We start from the raw sequence: 22,324 nt of genomic DNA on the forward strand, positions 1-22,324 counted from the left end.
AGTGTATGTTGCTGGTTGCTGGTCCTGTGTGTCTCAGTGTCACATATGATAGACTGGAGACCAGTCGAGTGTGTTCCCTGCCTTTTGACCAATGACTGCAAGACCCATCAAGGAAGGACTTTTCAGATGACTAGATGTTAACAATGACATCCTGAGAGTTAAACATACTTAAAAGAGTATGAACAGAGACATGTGTGCATGTGCGTGTGTGCGTACGTGCGTGCGTGCGTGCGTGTGTGTGTGTGTGTGTGTGTGTGTGTGTGTGTGGGAGGAATGTGGACTGTCACAGAGTCTTCCTCACAGAGACTCTGTGAGGAAGGGGAAGTCCTCTTAGTGGGTGTCACACAGATGAAGAATGCCTGTGTGGCGCTTTAATGAAGCTGAGTGAGCCGTCACAGCGGCCCCTGACCCCTCCTGTCTGCTCCAGGTCTCCCACACACACAGATACAGTGGCAGGCTCACAGTGAGCAGATCCAGAGCAGAGACAAAGCGATGGACGTGATAACACTGGAGCCGCCATTGTCTCTACAGAGCCGAGTCTGGTTTGTGTGTGTGCGTGGGTGTGTGTCTGGTGTTGTCACAAAACAAACTTGAAGCAGGTTCCCTGGAAATGAGAGCTTACACGTGTGTGTGTGTGTGTGTGTGTGCGTGTGCGTGTGTGTGTTTGCGTGCTTCTCCTTCAATCAGTTTGTAGGTTCACGGTACAACAATCCCAACATGGACATTCTGCTTTCTGTTTCCGCACGTGTCTGTGCGCTGACCTCCAAACGAAAACCCGAGGCTAAGGAATGAGCCGTCACGGGACCGGTGCTGCTGAGTGTGTGTTGCTGTGGTGCCCTGCCAGATAAAATCGATGTGATAAAGAAGCATCCATGCACTTGTTATGTAGAAGCTGCTTCTGCTTTGTTCCTGTTGATTCAAGACTTTAAATAATTTCTCTCTTTCTGTCTCCTTGTCTCCTTTAAATGCTTAAAGGGGCAGCGTTATATAGAATTAACATTTTTGAAAACCTGCAGTGTTGCCTTCGTTCTTTCATGCATGTTTGGCAAATCCTTTAATCTCCATGGCAACCATTCAACTGTCCAAAATGCTTGAGTGGACCTAACACCGGCTTCGAGACGTAGTTCCTCCTCGGAGCTCCATTTTCCACTCTTCCGAACTTCCCCCTCACAAGGCCCCCAGTCAGCTCCTTCAGACTAGCCAGCAGCAATTAGCAAACACCTGGTGGAACTGAGCATCTGCTGAGCTCATTATAGGAGCTACTTCTCAGCGCAACACTTATAAAAGCACTGCTAAGCGGTTTATAGAGGAGACATGTTGTAATGACTTCCTGAACACGGAGTTTCAAGAAGAGCAAGAGTTTCTTAAAGAGACAAAGGTCCAATTTCAAGGCACTAAATTATGAAGTCAAATTTCTTTAAAGTCATATTTGAGGTATGCAGCATTTTCATAACAATTGAAGGTAACGTAGCTACTTGGTTATGCTATAAAATGGCATGATGTGCCTGAAAAACGCATGCTGTCCCTTTAAAACTGAGATCATGGTACGTACTTCTTTAGGTAATTCGATTCTGATGTATACTTACAATACTGCAATATTGTAAGTATTTATACAAATATGATGTATTCCTGTAAATGATTATGATGAATGAATTCATTACATAAGCATACAGTGGCATAAAAAAGTGTTTGCCCCTGATGGTTGTGTTTGGGATTTTTATTTTTCTATTTTCTTTTAAATCAAACTAATAATTAAGATTTCCAAACAAAGTTAATCTGAGCAAACACAAAGAAGTTTGGACATTATGAATTTATTTACATCATGTAGAAGCTATCCAAAGCTGCTGGGCCGATGTGAAAAAGTAATCACCTCCTCAAACTAATAACTGTTTGTCACGGCCTCAGCAGAAGCAGCTGCCACCGACAGAGAGTCTCTTTACATCACGGTGAAGGGATTTTAGTTTCCCCTTCCATGTAGAATCATTTTAATTCAGAAGTACAGCCTAATTCAAGTCTCCTAGTCTGATTTGATATCAGCTTGACAGCAAAGCGTTTGTCATCCTAAGATCTGGTGCCACATGTGAGTCCAAACCTTCTTCTATAGGATTAGGAAGAAAGCATGGCAGCCAGGTGGTTGTTAGGGTTAGGACAGCTTGTGAATACATTCCAGGTCTTAAACTACATCACATCTGTACTTTTTATACAAAAGTGGTGTGAGGATGTAAAAAGGAAACTCAAAGCTTGAACTGTCATTAGCTTGAAGCAGTGGTCAGTCGTGTTCTCATTACTCTGATTCGGTGTTTCGGTCTATGAGTGTGCTTATTGTTCCTGCAGATCCAAGTGACTTTTCCAAAAAGCCGGCTCAGGTTCTGCCTGGCGCCTTTAGCGCGGGTGTTGCGCCATCGCTTGTCCTTCTTCTTTTGACTTGCAAGTACATTTAATACCTAGTTCCTCTTTCAAGTGCAAACACAGACTTCCTGTGCATCGTGTGTCTGACTTTTAGTGTTTTGAAACCTGTCCACGTATCCAGACGCTCTCTTATTGTCCGCCTCTGTCTGTCTCAGACGAGGAACACCATGAGAAGCCACATCCACTTCCTGAGTGTGTGTCATGTGCATCATGACACAGACACACACACACACACACTTCCACTGGAAGGCCTCGCTCCAGACCATGATTAGTGCATGTTTGGGAGTCTTTGTTTGAGGACAAAGGCTTTTCCCATCTGAAATGAGCAGCTGGTAGCAAGGAAGCAAGGACAAGAGAGGGTGGGGGGCGGGGAGGTCAAAGGGCTCTTTGTGGGTAAAGTGTGGGGCAGATCAGTGATGGAAAAAGATGGACTAAAGGAGAGACGGTCTTCATATGAGGCTACAACATATGAAAACAGCAGAGATTTGTTAACTTCAACTTTTGTCACACTTTGACCACATCCCTCAGGGATTTTCTTTGATGAACCAACACAAAGTGGTGCATAATTAGGAACTGGAAGGAAAGCTGTATGAAGAATCTGTTGATTCTGTTAATCTCAGAGGGAAATGCAAATTCAAAGCTTGTAAGAATAGAGCCACATGAAGAAGTTTTTGCGATTCCGGATGTGGTGTGGAACTACGGAACAGTCTGACTGTGGAATTAAAGCAATGTCCAAACATAAAGTAATTCAGAACCAGAATTCCTTTAGTGTCAATGTGCAAGAAAGTACAACGAAATTTAAAAAATAGCATTAAAAGACAAAGAAGACGAGAGTGGTAGGAGGAGTATGGTGCGGCATACTTGTTAAACTTATTCATGAGCGAATTACGAGTCTTAAATAATGGAAACAAAGCAATTGAGAATTTTTTTTCCGATTCTTTTAGTTGATATTATTGAGTGGAATATTGACAAAGTTTTGCGCACATTCATAATGGAAATGCAGTTAGTGATGCACTGCTTTGTGTTGTGTGGCAAAAAGTCTAAAGGAATTCCTTTAAATGTATGACCTCACATCATAAATTCAGTTTAGAGTAGAACACAAAGGTATGAGAACCAATCGAGTTACCCACCAATTTTTCACACAACCTTCTTGTAAAACCAACTGATCTTTACATTAGGAAATGTTTAGGTAACATTGGTGGAAATGTTTGGTTTGAACTCTTTCAGTTGCTCTTCACACATTCGTTTCACAGCTTGAGATTTTGTTCTGGACAAGTTGTTTCACAGCTGGTGCTGTGACGAGGGGTGGGGGCGGCGCGGGGTGAGAGACATCGGGAGTTCACGGGAAGCAGAACAATGTGCCAAAAAGTACACGGTGAAAATAGATGTGCTTTGTTAAAACCGCTGAGCAAAGATTTTTTTTAACTATCACCATCGCGGCAGCACATAGTCGGAACGTGATATGTGTTTTTTTGTTTTGCCTTTTCCAAAAAATGTATCAATGATCACAAGCACACGGTAAAAATGAGTTGCTACCAGATAATGGAAGAGTTTTTATTATCCTCTGTTTCCAATTATTCTCATGGAATATATTAAATTATGGCCCCTGATATTATCCACAATAACTGATTAGCCTCATGCTGATGGGGAATGTTTCTCAGAGCCACATAACCAGACTTCCCTATAGAAAAAAGTCATCAGTTGTCATAGCAGATTCAAAACATCCCCTGATGGGAACAAGTTTCTTCACGGTCAGCACCAAGAGTTCTGAGGCAGACCGGTGCGTTTTTGTATGCAGAGTTTTGGGGAAATTGTAGTCAACAACTTTACAGAAGAGCAATGGATTCAACATGTTGGAATGAAACACAACTTTTTATGAACTGTGTGATGCTGTGGGAGCTCTGGTGGAGCCATACCCCCCTCCCCCCATAAAAACAATCCATCATCCTCCAACTACTTTCTGTCGTCTTCTTTGTCGTTTTCACCAGTAGTAACATCCGGCTGTTGATCACGTGACTCACGTGATGCAAAACAAGTGTTTCCGTTGCAATTTTTGTGAAATATATCTATTATAAAAAATGCACCTCAACCTAGTGCAAAAAACTAGATTTTTCAAAATTGACATTTTTCAATTTGTGCAATTTTATGGCTCAAGGTAAACGCAGCTAGTGATCTATGCAACATGGCAGGTGTTGTATTTGGACAGCATCAGACTTCCATGGTGAATTTTCAGGCACCAGATTTCTCAGCAGAGGCTCAGAGGACAGGGGGTGGTGAGGGTGTGGGGATGAGAAACAAAAGATGAAAGAGGACGAGAACGAGGGGGCAGAGGGCAAAACAAGACTGGCAGACGTAGAAGAATAGGGTGAGCAGCAGAGAGGAGGGAGAAGGTAGAGATGAGAGTGAAAGGCAGAGAGTGAGCGGGAGCCATGGGGGCTGAGAGAGACCAGAATTCATTTGAAGGTGAATAGAAGCAGCTTGGTTTCATTCAGAACGACTTCTGTCATGCCTGAGGAGATGAAGGTGGAGGGGGCAACGAGAGGGGGGCCAGAGGCCAATGTTAACTCTGGAGCGGCTGCACACTTCATATGCTAACGAATGGCTAAGCCTCCAGCCGGGAGTCACACCTCCGTTCAGAAACCGTTGAATGTGTCTGGTTATGGCAGAGCTGGTTTTAGACTTTTAACATTTAGAATTGGCCTCTTAGTTCATATTTTGTCCAACTTTTTTATTTTTGTAGCTGTCACTAAAAAACCTAAGTCCAGGTGATTGCGTTTCTTCATTCTTTATTTAGTTCCTATACTGTTTGTTTGCTTCACTTTCCACACTCACACATTGCCATTCAAAGCTAAAATGGAAATATGTATGTAAAATGGGAGGGGGAGTAAGTACCTATTGATTGTGTCACATGTAGACACGTTTGGCAGCATGCCACTTACTTGAATTGTTCTTTTTGGGGTTTGTGTATATGGATTTGTCAGTCTCTCATATTGTCATGGTAATTTTTTGCCAACTCTTTCTAACATTGTTTCAGTTCATTGAGATTTGGGCTGTTCATTTTTGAACAGGTCTGAAGTCCTCTACGGCATTTCAATGCATCTTGATTCTTTTTCAGCCACTCTGTTGGGAATTTTCTGTTGTTTGTGAGATAATTGTACTATTTGACTCACGGCTCAGTTGTTGGACAGATTTCCTTAAAGGGGCAGTATATGTATTTCCCAAGTTAACATAGTTATTTGACACTAATCAAGTATATGTTTTAAGTTAACTTCCTTTGTTATATATCAAATATGACTTAAACAACATTGGGCCTCTGTCTCTTGAAGAAACTTCTGCTCTTTCTGAAACTCCACCATTATCAGCAAACAATCTGCCCCAAGTCAAGGTTTTACAGAGCTGGTCTCACTGTTTGATAATCAGATTAATGTTTTGTTTTTAAACCTGTCCATGTCCCAGACAGGCAACAGAAACGGCACACAACAGCAACATAAAGCTGCAATCTGTATGGCTATAACAATTTGAGGTGTGTGATATTTCAGTTTCTCTTTTAAAATAAATTTGCAAAAATTTCTACATTTGTGGGGGTTTTTTTCTGTCAAGATAGTGTACATGCACAAGAAATAATATGAACTGTTTTTATTTTTAGCAAATGGCTGCAATGACACAGAAAGTGAAAATTGTAAAAAAATAAAATAAAATAAAAAATAAAAGTTTATTTATTTATTTATTTTGTACCGGTCTGGTTAACTCTGGAAAAAAAATCTGATTCGTCGGGGTAAGGCTGTAGCCCTGCATTACCACTGTAATGACCGCACTATTCTGTAGTCTTTCTTCCTCCTCTCGGTGCAGACTCGGGCCTCCCTCCCTCCCCCTCCCGTTTCCCTCCCTCCCCCTCCCGTTTCCCTCCTTCCTCCCTGCAGTTCTGCTGTTTGTTTGTACTCGCTCCATCCGGAGCCGAAATTCCTCTCCGTTTTTGTGAATGACAAACTCATTAACAATTCATCAACACCGGGCCGCTCCATCCGGCCCCCGTTTCCAAGGCGACCGCTGCTGAGCCTCCTCCGATTGGTCGGCCGGCGCAGCGTATCCAATGAGGACGCTCGGTGTGTGTAGCCATTCAGCAGCCGAGCGCCGCAGAGAGAGCTCAGCCAGCCCCGGAGTGAGAGCAGCGTCTATTCACACCGAGTTGAGGCAGCAGCAGAGGAGAAAGGAAGGAAGGGAAAAGAGCCGCATCCGCCAAGCGACTTGGAGCTGACCGTATGCTCACAGCTCCTCCACATCAACCGCAGTTTAGACTGGATCTCAGCAAAGAAAGACGGTAGTGGGGAAGCTGCTGCGCCGCGGACGGTGGAGTTATATAAGCGCAGAGGAAGCGTCGGGCTCGCTGCAGGGCCGCTGTGACTCATTGAGAAATAACTCGGGCTCTCCAGGCTGATGCATGAATGAGCGCCACTGAAGACAACCCGCAGTCAGGAAAAACGAACTGATCGTTTTCCGCAAGAGGCACGCAGGTCAAGCAGGGATATCTGCGTGGAGAGAATATTATTATTCTTTTAAACTTTTTTTCCTTTTTACATCACATTCATTTATTCTATTGAACAGCGGTTTGGACAAAAAAAAAATCTTCTTTTTACCACTAAACTTCCCTCTTATTCCCCCCTTCAAAACCGCGTTTCGCACTCCTGCTTATAAATGCTCGACAAGCTGAAACCCGTCGTCCAGCTCGACTCGGTAATGGCGATCAGCAAGACGGTGGGCTGGCTCCGGGAGCAGCTGGAGACGCGCAGGGACGGCCTGCTGGTGATGGACTGCCGGGCCCAGGAGCTGTACGAGTCGTCGCACGTCGAGACGGCGATCAACGTGGCCATCCCGAGCCTGATGCTGCGCCGGCTCAAGAAGGGCAACCTGCCCGTGCGCTCGCTGCTCTCCGACGGGGAGGACCGCGAGAGCTTCGTGCGCCGCTGCAAGACGGACACCATCGTGCTGTACGACGAGTACAGCAGGGAGTGGAACGAGAACGTGGACGGGGGGTCGGTGTTGGGGCTGCTGCTGAGGAAGATGAAGGACGAGGGGTACAAGGCTTTCTACCTGGAGGGTGAGTTCAGCTTCATTCACATTTCCACACTCATCCACACCCAGTTGTGCTGATTTGTTTATGTAAACACCGGGAAACTCTAAGTTTTTCAATGCATAGAAATTTTTGTGCATGTTTTTACATTTTTGCAAGCGTGCAAAACATGCAAATATGAATAGTTGAAGCTGGTGTTCATTGCGACTCCTTTTCTCCAGGCGGCTTCAGCAAATTCCAGGCAGAGTTTCCAGCCCTGTGCGAAACCAACCTGGACGGCTCCTCTAACAGCAGCAGCAGCAGCTCTCCCACCACGGCCCAGGTGCTGGGCCTCGGAGGCCTGCGCATCAGCTCGGACTCCTCCGACATCGAGTCGGACATCGACCCGAGCAGCGCCACGGACTCGGACGGCAGCCCGCTGTCCAACCCGCAGCCCTCCTTCCCCGTGGAGATCCTGCCGCACCTCTACTTGGGCTGCGCCAAAGACTCCACGAACCTGGACGTGCTGGAGGAGTACGGCATCAAGTACATCCTCAACGTGACGCCCAACCTGCCCAATCTGTTCGAGAACGCGGGGGAGTTTAAGTACAAGCAGATCCCCATCTCCGATCACTGGAGCCAGAACCTCTCGCAGTTCTTCCCGGAGGCCATCAGCTTTATCGGTAGGTTAATCCCGGCGGACATCTGGCTTGTCGGGTTGTTTACATACCGGTGGTGGGGCTCGGTTAAACAACTTCAATCGAGTATATATTGCAGGGAATGTAATAAATCTCAATTAATCGACTTGAATGGAAAACTGCACACTGAAAAAATAATCAACATTTTTCAAGTCAAAAAACATATTTTTGCTACTAATAAGAGCTCAACAACAAAGATATGTATTCTTTTCAGACTGTCAGTTAGGTTTTAAAAAAAAACATATTAGTGTAAAGTAATTTTTTTCCATTTAGCTTTCAAGTGTTTCAGGAATCCCTTATATTCAAGTAACTTCTTTGGGGGAAAAAAAAAATCAAAAATGTGAACTGGGTGCTGACATTAGCATCGGGGACCTCACCTCCTGCAACATTTTTTGCATTGAGGTGCTATTTCAGGCTTGTATATTTACAAGCCTATATTTGATAGGCAAACTCGTTTTTGTACAATGTGCACTCAACAGTACTCTTTTTTCCCCCAACATGCAGTTATATTGTTTCTTGAAGCCCAAAATTTTATGACATTTTTTTAAACACATTAAAATCTACATAATTAGTGCAAGTCCCCTTGTAATCTATATACTCTTTTTAGGGGGACAGAAAAGAAAAAAGCCACTCAGTTTTACCAGAGGTTCTCCCAAAGAACATGTTGGCAAGGTTGCAGAGTAATCTGTTGCCAAATGGTGAAATAAACAACTCATACATCATTTACCTAATTTACTAGCTAACTTTTGTCAATAAGCAAAAGTATTTGAATAAACAGGAAAGATTATTTGAATCCTGTTTATACAAGGAGTTGTTTTTCAATGGCAAAAAAGGCATTTATTGATGTCCAAAAGTGTGTGAAAAGTGGCAGAGGTTGATCAGATTGACTAATCACATCGGTCTCTCAGGACACTTGTTTGAACAACTCTTAGGACTGTAGGCTAAAAGAGTCATCATTTTAACAAGGGATGGGTTGAGGTGGTATGAGTAAAAACACACCAGTATTTTATAGTATTATTGCAAAAACTTGCATCAAAAATGGTATCCAAACAGGCCTTTAAACTCAACATAATGTTTACATTTTAAAACCTTGGAAAAGCTTGTTGTCAGTAAACAACCCATCCCTAATTTCAAGACAAAGAACAGCCAAACTTAACTAGCCATAGAGATTGGAGGGAAAAAGACAATTCTCACATTTGATAAACAACATGGAAAAAACAGCAAAAGAAGAACAATTGATTATTCAAAATAGATATAAACTCATCAGAGGAAGTAGAAATTGATCGTAAGGCAGCATAATCCTATCACTGTGGAACGTCTTATCACTCTCTGGAGGTTTTTAGGCTCATATTGGGCAATTGAGATTAGATGAGGTGTCCTCAACTGTGACTTTATCAGGCAGGAACACACAGATTAAATCCACTGTGTTGAAGCGCGAATGTGCCTCTGATGGCGCAATGGCTAAAATGCACTGTGTACAAAATGATTTGACTTCAATGGGAGACGTTCTGGCCTATCTGTTGTCCTGGGGCTTGTGTAATTGCAGTACAAAGAGCAGCGTTGAAACAGGAGAATAGGCAAGAGGGGGAGGGAGGGTAAAGGGAGGGTGGTAATTCGAGCACAACAGGAAGGAAGTGGCATTGAAAGTAATCTAGGACATGGCATCAGCCCTACCCCCCCTCCCTATTCCTCTTCTTCCTCCGCATAACAAAAGGAGCCATTTACAGGGCCTGTTGACATCCTGTTTGCCTTGACAGGGTGCCCTCATGACTCTTACATTTACACGCTCAAATGGCACCATTGTCACACCAACCCTGGGCGAGCAGAAGAATGCTTTAATAGACTGTAATAGTCAATTTCCCAGCCGGCTATTCCAGGACAAAACAAGGGAAAACGTTGATTCTGCTTCTCTCTGGCAACTCCCAGTTGTTGATAGGTGCTGCTGACAGATAGTCGGGGATTAAGAACTTTTCCATTCTTGGATGTGGGCCATCTTGTAAACACAGTGTGGATCTTTATTACATGTTGTGCTGGGTGCGTCTCAAAGGGTAGATAACAGCTTTTGTACATCATCAGTGTCATTGTCCAGAAAAAGTAGAACACCCAACAGTTTGAACCACTGAACTGTAAGATGTTAAGAAAATCTAGCTAGTCACCCAACTAATTTTGCATCCAAATAATTCCTCGCAATTGCAATAGTTGCATACATTGAGATAGCAATGGCAATGGCAGTTCAAGATATCGTACTGGTGGTTTGGTTTGGTTTTGAGTAGTTCACAAGACATTGACCAAAATGCCTCTTCTTTTTCCCTTGTAACCAGATGAAGCTCGGGGTCAGAAGTGTGGCGTCCTGGTCCACTGCTTGGCCGGCATCAGCCGCTCAGTGACCGTGACCGTGGCCTACCTGATGCAGAAGCTCAACCTGTCCATGAACGACGCCTATGACATCGTCAAGATGAAGAAGTCCAACATCTCCCCCAACTTCAACTTCATGGGCCAGCTCCTGGACTTTGAGCGCACGCTAGGCCTGAAGAGCCCGTGCGACAACCGCATGGCGCCGCCGAGTCAGCAGCTGTACTTCACCACCCCCACCAACCACAACGTCTTCCAGCTGGACCCCCTGCAGTCCACGTGAGGTTCCAAACATCAGTGCCTCCTTGTCGCTGAGGGTTGGGGGGGAATGTAAGGCTACCACCCTGAATTCTCCTCTACTTGTTGAAAAAGTTGCAAAAAATTTCTCGTTTCTCCATCATCTGGCGTGCGGACCTGGCTCTGGACGATGCAGATGGTTTTTATTGGAGGGGGCTCGACAGCTGCTGAGCGTGCTTACTGGAGTTGCCAGAGCAGCCTGGCCAGTACACACCTGCTGCTGTCTGAATGAGGACGGACAGTTAAGGCAACAGACTCATTTAAAGACTTTCTACAATCATATTTCTGTTGGACTCTTGTGGTATTTCCTGTTTTTCTTGTATCCGAGGAAAGTGAACGGTGACCTGGAGAGCTGTACGTTCTGCTTCACAGATTCTAGGCTGGTGTGCCAAAGAGACACGATTGTTCAAACTGGACAGAAAACTTTTCTATGTTTGTTTTGGGGGTCGTCCCCCATGACTTGTGGGCGCATTGCCCCCTTCATCTTCTGTGAAGACTGGCCTGTGTGGGGTAGAAGCATCCGAGCTTTCGAAGGCCACCCCATGTACTGGACTGATTTTTACACTTTTCAAACATTTATACTGTACATTGTGTTCATACCTTAAATGTAAGAGAGAGTATGTACCTTTGGAAGTGGGTACTGAGGAATTTGTTTCATATTCTAGTTTTGTGTAAGCAAACCAAGCGCATATTGATCATTATTCTTACGTTAATTATGCCAAAAATCAATAGACTTTCCAAGAATTGTGCAGAAATGTGTACATTTGTAATATATTTATATACTTTATATTTGCTTTATGTATCAATTCAGCCAGCCGGCCTTTTTTGTTTTTTGGGGATTTTCTTTTGCACTCTCCCTCTCACAAAACAGCTGTTGTCGTTTGCCTTACTTACTCTCACAGGGTTTGCTTCACTTTATCCTCAAGAGAATTAATTTTTTTTCTGCTTTGTCTATCTTAGAATCATCCAAGACCCTGATTAAATTTGCCAGATTTTTCTTTTTAGTTAGCTAGAGCTGCGTGAGGGCCCACCCAGTGTGCGTGGTCCGGGTGGTTCAATCTGATGGGTGTTCAAAGCTTCTTCAGGGAAAACTCTTTGAAATGCAGTTATGAATTTGTCAGGATGAGAGAAGTGAAACTCTCTTTGCTTAAAATAAGAAAGGAAAAAAAAAACCCTGTTCCAGGAGGATGTTGCCATGTTGGTGGCCTCCGCCTGCCTCCCCTTGCCCTCCACCATGCTCCTCTGTTCTGAATGTAAAGGAAAGATAAGTTATTAATAAATTGCTATTTTGTCTATAGTTTCTGTCTCTTCTGCTTTTTTTTTCTTCTTCCACTAACATGCTTGTTGGTGTTTCGTCTGCTCCACACTCACACGTTTATGTAAGTGTTTCCTCACGACTGAGTGTTAACCAGCAGGCCCGGTCACGACAACACAAACAGTTGCAGCGAATCACGAGGCCCTCCATCAGGCTCCAGCTTTCCATTAAATGCGACGCTTGAGACACTTTCTGTTTGTTTTTTTTGTTTTGTTTTGTTTCTTCCCCAGCTCCGGAAGAAGCATGTCCTGTCACATGACATGTCGATGTGAACACCCTGTTCTTTTGTGGCAACAAAAAAAAAAAAGAAAACAAACAGACTAACACACACACAACAAAAAAAAGAAGAAAAGAAACCCCACAGAGCTGCTGAACAGGTGCAAAGTGATTTGAGTTGATCTGGTTTTTCCAGGTGCCGGTTCGCTGTGAGTTCACCTCCTCCTGAAGGGCAGGGCCAAGCGCGTTCAGCCGTGAAAGGGAGCACAAAGTACCTAGATGTTGTGTTATTCGATAGCGAGAGCTGCGGCGTGTACCTGCGATGACCTGGAGCGTCTGGATAAGATGATATTCACGGTGCAGGCGAGGAGATTGCATTCTCACACCAGCAGTCACCCGTCTCGCGTCGCTGCACGTGCTTCACATTTCCAAACATGACTGCAGTGTGTGTATGCAGGGCTTTGAACTTTTTTTTTTCTTCTTCTTCATTTTAGCAGGATGGAATGCCGTTGAGATTAAAAACCTTATTTTGCTTTTTCAAGGGAGTCCTGGTCAAGAGGCAGGAACAAATGCAGCACAAAAAGTTACACTGTTAAAAGGAAATGACAAGCTTTAAAAACCTTGGTACATGTTATTGAATTCATTAATTTTTTTTAGTTTGGTTGTAAAAACACTAGTTCTGTATTTACATCAGCCATGTTTAGTTCACTTTAATCGAACTCTAGTTGGTTTGCGAGGAAAGTCCGGTTTGTTTGGAGCGAAGGCGTAATTTAGCTCCAAAAAGTGAGCTGTAGTCCACCTAAAAACCTTGATCTTAGTGTGGTTTGAATGTGAATACCAAGCTAACCGGAGACTATAGTGCAGGGAATTTTGGGTAAACACAACCAGAATAAACCAGTGTGTGTGCTGGGTTTGTGCTGGTTGTATTTGCGGAGAAATGGCTTGTGTGGTCTTTTATTTTTTTATTTACCAACGACAAAAGTGAAATCAATTAACTACTAAAATCTGATGCCACTCCATATTTGTTTACATTTTGAGAAGAAGGAACGTTGTGCGCCCTGCGATGGACTGGCGACCCGCCTCTCGCCCTAAACAGTCGCTGGAGATGGGCACAGGTACCCCTCCCAACCCCACAAGGGACAAGGGTGTAAGAAAATGGATGGATGGAAAGTTGTGCCCAATTTCTTCTGCAAAGATTTTTGTGTCGTTTCCTTCAGCGCAGCACTATCACTGATAAAGGGAGGTTTTTCAATTTGGATCATTTTGACACAGCGAGGTGTGAAAGAGAACCGTAGCAGCTGAAAATGAGACAAATATTGCACATTTGAGTCCACCGGACATTCAGATGTGACTAAATGAGAGAAATTCAGTCAGTTTGAAAGTTTCTTGTTTAAAGTTCCAGGATAAGCGAGTAGAGTGAACAAAAGTCTTCTTACCCAATTGTGTCAGAGCCAAAGGGAGAGAAAGAAGTAACAAGTTGTGTGAGCAAAAAGTATAGGTAATTTTGTATTTTATCCTGTCAAAACCTCAAACTCCAATATACTGTACCTCATGTGGTTGGTTGGTTGGGAAAAGGTTTAAAGGGAAATGAGATAGCAGTAGAGGAAAGAAGGAATCACAGAGAACACAGGTCAGCTCCCTGAAAGTCTGGCTCTAGACCTGTAGAGAGAGCAAAACAAAACCGAGGAGCCACAGTAACAAACAATGTATGGATTTACAAGAATTACAATTGTAACATCATTGAAAAGTCCAGTGTATATCATGCATACAAAAATTCTGACAGGAATTATTTATTAAAAATCTCATCTATCTCAAGTGGTACCAATTCTTTCCCTTGATGCCAACTTCATCTAGGTGACAGTTTCCTCCTGCTGCTTCCACTGATCCATAGTTATAGTTCTCAGTCACTTGATGACCTATGGATTTTATTTCACAAACACAAAGGGTTGTTTGACGCAGCATTTGACCAAAAACTGAAACCATTATCCATACAACCACCATAGTGCCACAAAAGCCGCTCTATAAACAGAGTCAGATTTATGGCATAGTTATGAAACTGTTCTACATGGTGAATGATAATGTCACCATCTACCGCATAGCTGATATAAAGCAATTCCTGGTTGATTTACATTGTCAAACATTGAGCATGGGAACCTGGAGAGAACCAGTACTCTGACTATGTAATATTTAACTTTTATTGGTGGTATTGCTAGGCAGCAATGTGCCCAACATGTCAAGAACACCATCCATTAACGGCCTTTACTGTCAGGAGCAAAATCCCAGCGGTCCTTCCCGTTTGGTCTTTATTATACCAGTCTTGGCCAGGATTCTCTTGCAAAAGATTTTTTTAAATTAATAAAATAAATCAATTATGTCAAAGTCACTGGTAACATGCTCTTTTATGGTTAAAAATGAAAATGTTGGAGAAGACTAGAGAAAAGGCTTAAAAAATTTACATTTCCTGATGGATTGCTCAGTAAAGAGAAAATGACTCTTTAGTATATGTAATATGTTGAGATCTTAAGATTCTCATCAAAAGAAAGTGTTACTTTTTAAGCACTTTAGTGAAGTAAGTGTAAGCTCTTATTATAAGTTCTGTGGGATGGGCCATGGGGGGGAAGGGGGAATAGACGAGTAGGCTGTGGCATTTAATTAATTCTCACTTGGCAGCAGGAGACCCACAGTGTGTCAAGAAAATGTACCTCAAACTTTTACACCAACAGCAGCCTGAATCATTGATAGAAGGCAGGATGGATCAAAACTTTTACATTATTTACATCAATTTTGATGCTCCCATCTGGATGCAAAAGTTTTTAGTTGACAAGACTTGAAGTCAGTGGAAAATCTAATCAGGAGTCATTCCCAGTGTTAGCAAAGGTCTGTGTTTTGTTCAGTTCAATCATTTAAAGTACAGAAGCAACACTTACATCACAAACTTGTTAAAATTAACCAATCAATTTTTGTTGACACACCTAAGTGCCCCATTAATACTCTCCAGCCCAGAGCACCAGTCTGGCATTGTCTCCTGCTGCCACTGTAGCTAATCAGCTAGGTAGAGATGGGTTCTGATTTGTGCTAATGTAGCCTATAACCTCTTAGCAGCTTGACTTTTAATTAACAGAGCAATCCACAGATTTGCAAAACCACAGCTGTGACATATGAAATCCATCCACCATGACTTGTAGTAGCAGAGTGCCCCAGCCTCCAACAAGGAACACTCTCCTCAATGACGCTACCCTGATAAATACGGAATCTAAGACTCCTGCAGTGACCAAGCCTGTGAGGTTAAGAGCGAAAGCACATGTGTCCTGAACAACCTGGTTATCATCAATCAAATTTCAACCCGACTGCAACCAACCATCCTGTTCTCAGAAAGAGGCTGCAATGATGTCACGGCAGGACTGCGACTGACAGATGAAGCCCTGGATATGAGAGGTATGCGAACACGCCGGAGGGTCTCGTGGTTTTTCTTCCTGTTTGTATAGCTCGGCGTTGCGTGGCTTTAAATCCCAGGGATTAGAGGGCACAGGAAATGACCAGGGCTAATTTTGGACAGGGGTGTGGATGGTCTCGGTGGGCCCCTTCAGCACCTTCATGGTGACCCTGTGATAAGCCGGGCCATAAAGGGATTTGGAAATGCATATGACTGGGTCACAGTGAGGGCTGCCAAGTTAAATGGCAACACAAGACTTGCGGTCGGGTTAATGATGGGACAGGAGTCACATTTTGTCTATGTGGCTGACATTAGAAATATCTCTTACAGTTCAAATAAAACATACTCACTCTATGAGGATTAGTATGTTTCGCAAAACTGCAATGGAAACACATTTTCACGTCACTCGAGTCACGTGAACAATAGCTGGATGTTACTACTGACAGGAAAGATGAAGAAGACGACAGGAAGTTGAAGGAGGATGATGGCATCATGTTTTTTAACGATTTATTGTGTGAAGAAACATATTCACTTTTGATTTTAATTGTTTTTTTTTTTTATTTAATAGAAACCCCACAATTGCAAAAAGTTTGTTTCTTTTAAGATTGGTGGAAAAGTTCAGCGCACATTTGTAATGCAAAATGCAGCTTTTACACCTTCCATTTGGAGCGGCCATCTTGCCAAATTGTTTAGAATCCTTTTTTTTTTCAAAGCAAAGCGTGGGATATCTTTGAGACCAATACATTCTACCAAGTGCATATAATAATTTTTTTTTTTTTTCGTTTCTTTTTGATATGTAGGATGAATAGGCTCTTTTTTTTTACCACCACCCATGTTGAAAACGTTCTCTCCATTTCATGAATGACATCCGGCTGTGTGGTCAAGTATGCAACCTTGCTGCCCCACTTTCCACTGGATTTCTGGCTGAGAAACTAAAGACTCTCATCTTGCGGTTGTGGAGCTAAACTCGGCGTGCCAGCTAATCCTCTGCTAACGGCTCCTGTCCCTCTCACCCTGCAGTGACAGCGTGTTGACAGCGCCCTCCACCCCTTCATCCTTCCCTCCTCCATCCATCCTTCCATCAACCCCCCACCCAGCTGTCTCATGTCACATTGCTTCCCCCTCATTTTCCCTAGTAATTTCCTGTTGCCCCCATGGATCATCTTACAGGTTCCAAACCCCCCCACACACACACACACACACACACACACACACACACACACACACACACACGCACAAGTGAGTGTGATTTCACTTTCAGAACACACAGACAAAGAAGGCTAAGATACTCCCTCATATTCAGGCAGACACTTTGCTGTGTATTACACAATCATCTGTAGTCTCATTTAATCCTTACACCATCACACTTTCACATTTAATTTCTCTCTCTTCATACTTTTTGACCTCTTTATTTCCATTTTTCCTTCTGACTTTAAAAGCCAGAAGGAAAAAAGTCAACTGTAAAGTAACACAAGTTAGCATAGCCTCCATTGATGACCGATAAACGGTTTTCCTATAACGGGAGGTTGTTTCTCTGTCATTAGCACATTGAGCAGTGAGTACATGAGCATGATTGACAGCGATAAGACCCACCCCTGGCTCTGATTGGTTGTTTTTGGTCAGGATTTCTTCAGACTGCAATAGTAGCTGAGGCAGATGGAAGAGATTGATCTTTTCACAGATTATCTGTCTCATATGACAACATGGTGACAGTTGTACTAAATATGTAAAAAACATTTTTCTTTTACTCAAGTTACACATTGCAGCTTTAAAGAATTGAATAGGAGTACAGGCTAGCTGAGAACCAGGAAATAGCTTACTTTTTTACAACAACTTCTACAGTTAGAATCTCGTTACAAATTTACATGCAGTCAGTCTGTTCTCTTTGTTGACATTGAAGAAGGAGACACTTCTGAACAGATACCTTCACCTTCCCATCCTTTTCCAGGATCAAGTTGAAGGTTTTGGCTAAAATGTCAGAGTGTTCCAGAGGAACAGTTTCAGCAGGATTGTAATTACAACAGAGGAACAAAACGGCCTTACCATGGAAACTGCGTGGGCTGAAAAGCCTGTGACACAGAGCACATTATTATACTGTTTCACACAGGAACACACTCTCATATGGAGCAGAAGAGCAGCACACCGAGCCCCAGAACAAGGCTCCTCAGTCTGACTTCACCCCTACTCCAGACATTCTTCCAGAGAGCGTGGGCGGCTTCAGAGATCCCAGTGACACCAGCACTGATACTAACAACAGGGAGGAATGTTGACGGAAACCATACGCTTTACATTATTAGCCACAATACATCAGGTGGCGTCTGCTAGCAGCTAACATTTAGCTTCTACTTTTCCCAAATGATTTAATATAATTCAAAAATATTGCTTACTATTCAAAATAAAAGTTAGTTCGACCTACTTTTAAGGGGCAATATCAAGTGAAATCAACTATTTTAATCGCTACATTAGTGCTATAATGTTATTTCCTCATCTCAAACATGTCTGAAGTGTTGCTTTGATTCTTTCATGCATGTTTGAGAAATCCTTTAAATCACCATTCAACCATTCAGCTGAGCAAAATGCCTCGTTGGATCTAGCTCCGCCTTTGAGGACGAAGCTCCTCCTCTGAGCTGCAATTTCTGAGCTTCAGCCTCACAGAGCCTCACAAGCAGCCCACCCCCACAACTCCCCTCCAACACTCCTTCAGAGTAGCCAGCAGCAATTTGACGAGCGTAACGCTCTTAGTGTAAACTCACCATTAGAGTGCTGCTAGTTGATGCTCCAAATAATATTTTTCTGGAAGATTTTTGTAATTTACTCATTGTGATCATTGTCCCCATCGTTGATGTTTTTGGGTCTCAGACTGGTTGACGTGCAAAAGAGAAAAGGAAAACTTTTCCTTCCTAACATCACACCTGCAAAGTCATACAGTTTGCTGAACTCCACTGGCATTGTATCTTAAACTCAGAGACTACATTTCTATGAAAGTCTTCAGATTTTTTTCAGGCATATGTTGATCAGAGTTTTAAGAAATCTTCTAAACTGTACTAAAAATCTGTTCCAAGTAAATTATAGCTAAAATAAAAATAGCTGTGATCCCTTTGCCTGGATGAAATAGCCAGTGCTGCTGCTTCACTCTGTTTCATTTTGAAGAAAATCGTGAGTCATACTAGAAACTTATGAAACCTTGTCCTTCAGAAACTATCTTCGGCTCCTTCATAGTCCTCGAGTCAGCGTGTCCTTCTGTGCCATTCAACCTGCACCTAAAGAATGTTCAGTAATCTTTCTATTACTGCAGTGCAGATAAAAGAAAGATGGAGGAGGAGGAAATAAAGAGAGAGAAACAGTTATAGAAATGGGGAGTGTGTTGACAAAAGGTGATGTCCTAACAGTCGTGAATCATCAGCGCTTTCTCCATCGGGCCCTTGCAGTCAGCTCTACAGGTTTATAAATAGTATTATTGAAGAGCGGGTTTTAAGAAAAAAAGAGAGAGAAAATACAGAGAATGAGACAAAGCGAGCGAACATCGCATTCCGCCTACACGCTCAGACCTGCTATCAGACACTTACTGTAACTGCTGCAGATTTTGTTTTTCACTTCTCTATTCAGAGCAGTGTTTACACTTTCTGATGTGTTGAACGCATGCCCAGTGTGACGAGAAACAAGGCAGATATGGTGGAAAATTTAGACTCGAAACAGCCAGCAGAGTTGGGATGTCATAAGAGCAAGATGAGGCTGAAGTTTTAACAGGAATTTTGGAAAAATTAACTTCCTTTTTTATTAAATTTATTTTCTCAAATATGGTGAAGGTTTCATAAAGCAAAAAGTGTTTTGAAAAGTCAAGTTCCAGATATATTTTCAAAGGGTTTAGTTGGTTTGACACAGCGCAATGTGAAAGTGAAAAGCACTACAGCTGAAAATGTAGCAAATGTTTCAAATCTACCTGGGCTATCAGGTGTGAAAACAACTTCATGTCCTGAATGTTACCTTTAAATCTTTCTAAAAATAAATGGGAACACCCTTCTTTGTTTTGTTTTTTTGTTTTTTGATTTGTTATCTAATATTCTTTATTTTAATTAATCTAGCATCACACAGATATTTTGAGATTTACATCATGTTATAATATTATTCCCTCGTCAAAAATATACCTGAACTGTTGCTTAGATTATTTCCTACATGTTTGAGAAATCCTTTAATCTCCCATGGCAACCATACAGCTGAGAAAAAGGCCTGGGTGAACCTAACCCCGCCTTTTAGACACAGCTCCGCCTTGGAGCATCCTCGTTTCCGCTTCACAGAGCATCCTTCCTCCACTCAGCTCCTTCAGACTAGCCAGCAGCAATTAGCAAACACCTGGTGGAAGTGAGCATCTGCTGAGCTCATTATAGGAGCTACTTCTCAGTGTTACATTGGTGAAAACGTTGGGTTGATAGAGGAGTCATGTTGTGACCATGCCCTGAAGGCAGACTTTCAGAAAGAGCAGGGGTTCTGGCACAGATCAGATCAATATTGATGATCCACTGTTGTGTTTATTAAAGTTGATATGATGGGGTTGCTTTGGTTTTTACCTATTTCAAACCAAATGTGACTAAGACTTGATGATTTCCAATATTTTGAACTTGTCCCGCAATAAGACGCCTTTAATAACCTGATGGTGGTTTTCCTTGTCTTTCTTCCCTTCAGTTCGGCCATGTTGCTTCCTGTAATCAGTGTCCGCCCACGACAGACTACTGACATGTTGAGGAACAGGAAGGGAAAGCAAGTGATTAAGGCAGTGTCAGGCCTGGCTGCCCACTGTACTCTGTACATAGATGAGTAATACTGCTGACACACCAGTACCACTTCAGCAACAGAACATGTGTGACGAGGGGGGCTAATAAGGGAAACAGTGGGAGGAAGTTGAGCTTCATCACGTTAAGATTCCAACACATTTCACAATCTATTTGGGGATCAACAGACAAAACCACCGGGTCACTGACAGCAACTAAAATACACGTAAAACTCTGTCAATGTGTTCCACTACTACTTAGAAAAACTGTTGACATTCATGACTAATTGCAACCAAAGTGTCAGATTGTTTGTTTGTGTCAATGTCAAATGCCAGTTTATTTATAAAGTGCATTAAAAAACAGTTTGCAACGGCATCAAATGCTGGGCAATAATCACAAAACCACAATGAAATATGACATATAATAATAAAACCCAGTAGTTGGAACAATACGTTACAATGTCAGGCCTTAAAGGTGCAGTAGGTGACTTTTATAAAATGTTTTTGTTGAAGTTGTAGTCACACTATGGTATGAGACAGATAATTTGTGGAAAAAACTCAAGCTCCTCTGCCTTCAGTGCTTCCCAGTGCTAACAAGAAACAACCAATCAGAGCCAAGAGGCGGGCCTTAGCGCTGTCAGTCACCTCTTCATGTGGCGCTGCTCTCTGGTACGCTGCAGGTAGCAGCAGTACTGCCACACTGACACATTGACTCCAGGGAAAGGAAACCCCAGCCACGCACAGATGCAGCAGCTGTAAGGATACGTTTCAGAAACCTGAGATTTTTTTAAGAATATCTTTTTGACATAATATTGAACTTTTTTGAAAATCAGAATTTTGGATTGTAAGTATCTGTAAGCCATAATCATAGAAATAGTAAGATCTAACGGCTTGGAATGTTTTTGTTATATACGTAGTGAATCCAAGTATTATATGAGTTCACTTTCTAAAATGAGTGATGAAAATATTAAACTTTTTTACAATATTTCAAGTTTTGGAGCTGCACTTGTATGAACTGAATAGAATTGGAAAAAAGAAAATGTTGCTAGTAAATTTTGAATGGCAGTTTCTTTATGCACCCAAAATTCTTAGCAAAAACAAAAACCTGAGTTAGTCAAGGTAAAGAAATGTACATTAGCACAAACATATTACACCTAAAATGTATTAGATATAAGGAATGGTGACTTATAAAAGTTGTTTATTGGCACATTAACAATTTTTCTCATTGAGGGATGTTTTGGTTCAGGCCTTGCCTCTGTTTTCATCCATTCTGACCACCTCCGTACCTTTGCTTTTTTATGCTGTCCTCATTTAGAGAAAAGGCTGTAAAAATAGACGCCTTTGAATCGGTGCAGCTTTGTTATCCACATAGCAGCATTTGATGGCAACACAGCTTTCACATTTACCCATGAGCCATTACTGAATAAGGAAGAAAAGAACACATAAAGACCAGTGATAGAAATGATCAGAGTCTGACCTTGCTCTTTAAAACACCCACACTCAACCGAGTGTGAAGAGAAAGAGAGAAATGACTGTGAGCTGTTATTGGGACTCATATTTGTGGAAATAATTTAGAGTCTTTAATGCAAAAGCTGGGATATATGCACATCTGTTTCCACTTCCAAATATACTGGATCACATTCTTATGAAGCACTTTCTAAACTTTTGCTGGCTCAGTACATTTCTCAATCAATCTTAAATACAGAAATATAATCAGTGATACTTATTCCTGCAGACAGTGTTGGTTTTCTTACTCACAAACATCCTCGTAACAAAAAAAGCTCAATCTGGT

General features: G+C 42.4%; 1 protein-coding gene across 1 annotated transcript; it reads left to right on the forward strand.

Moving 5' to 3' along the window:
- Positions 1-6,378: 6,378 nt before the first annotated feature.
- On the forward strand, positions 6,379-12,100 carry dusp6 (dual specificity phosphatase 6). Its single transcript, XM_007570318.2, has 3 exons — positions 6,379-7,504; positions 7,699-8,139; positions 10,476-12,100. The coding sequence occupies exons 1-3, from the start codon at positions 7,102-7,104 to the stop codon at positions 10,787-10,789; spliced, it is 1,158 nt and encodes a 385-aa protein (XP_007570380.1). The 5' UTR covers positions 6,379-7,101; the 3' UTR covers positions 10,790-12,100.
- Positions 12,101-22,324: the final 10,224 nt, after the last annotated feature.

The sequence above is a fragment of the Poecilia formosa genome, unplaced genomic scaffold, assembly GCF_000485575.1.
Source record: "Poecilia formosa unplaced genomic scaffold, Poecilia_formosa-5.1.2 Scaffold258, whole genome shotgun sequence".
NCBI classification, from domain to species: Eukaryota; Metazoa; Chordata; class Actinopteri; order Cyprinodontiformes; family Poeciliidae; genus Poecilia; species Poecilia formosa.

Bases quoted from the DNA above. Each gene is read 5' to 3' on its own strand.
- dusp6 (XM_007570318.2), top strand. From the start codon at position 7,102: ATGCTCGACAAGCTGAAACCCGTCGTCCAGCTCGACTCGGTAATGGCG. The intron at 7,505-7,698 runs GTGAGTTCAGCT...CCTTTTCTCCAG, and splicing joins CAAGGCTTTCTACCTGGAGG to GCGGCTTCAGCAAATTCCAG. The intron at 8,140-10,475 runs GTAGGTTAATCC...CCTTGTAACCAG, and splicing joins GGAGGCCATCAGCTTTATCG to ATGAAGCTCGGGGTCAGAAG.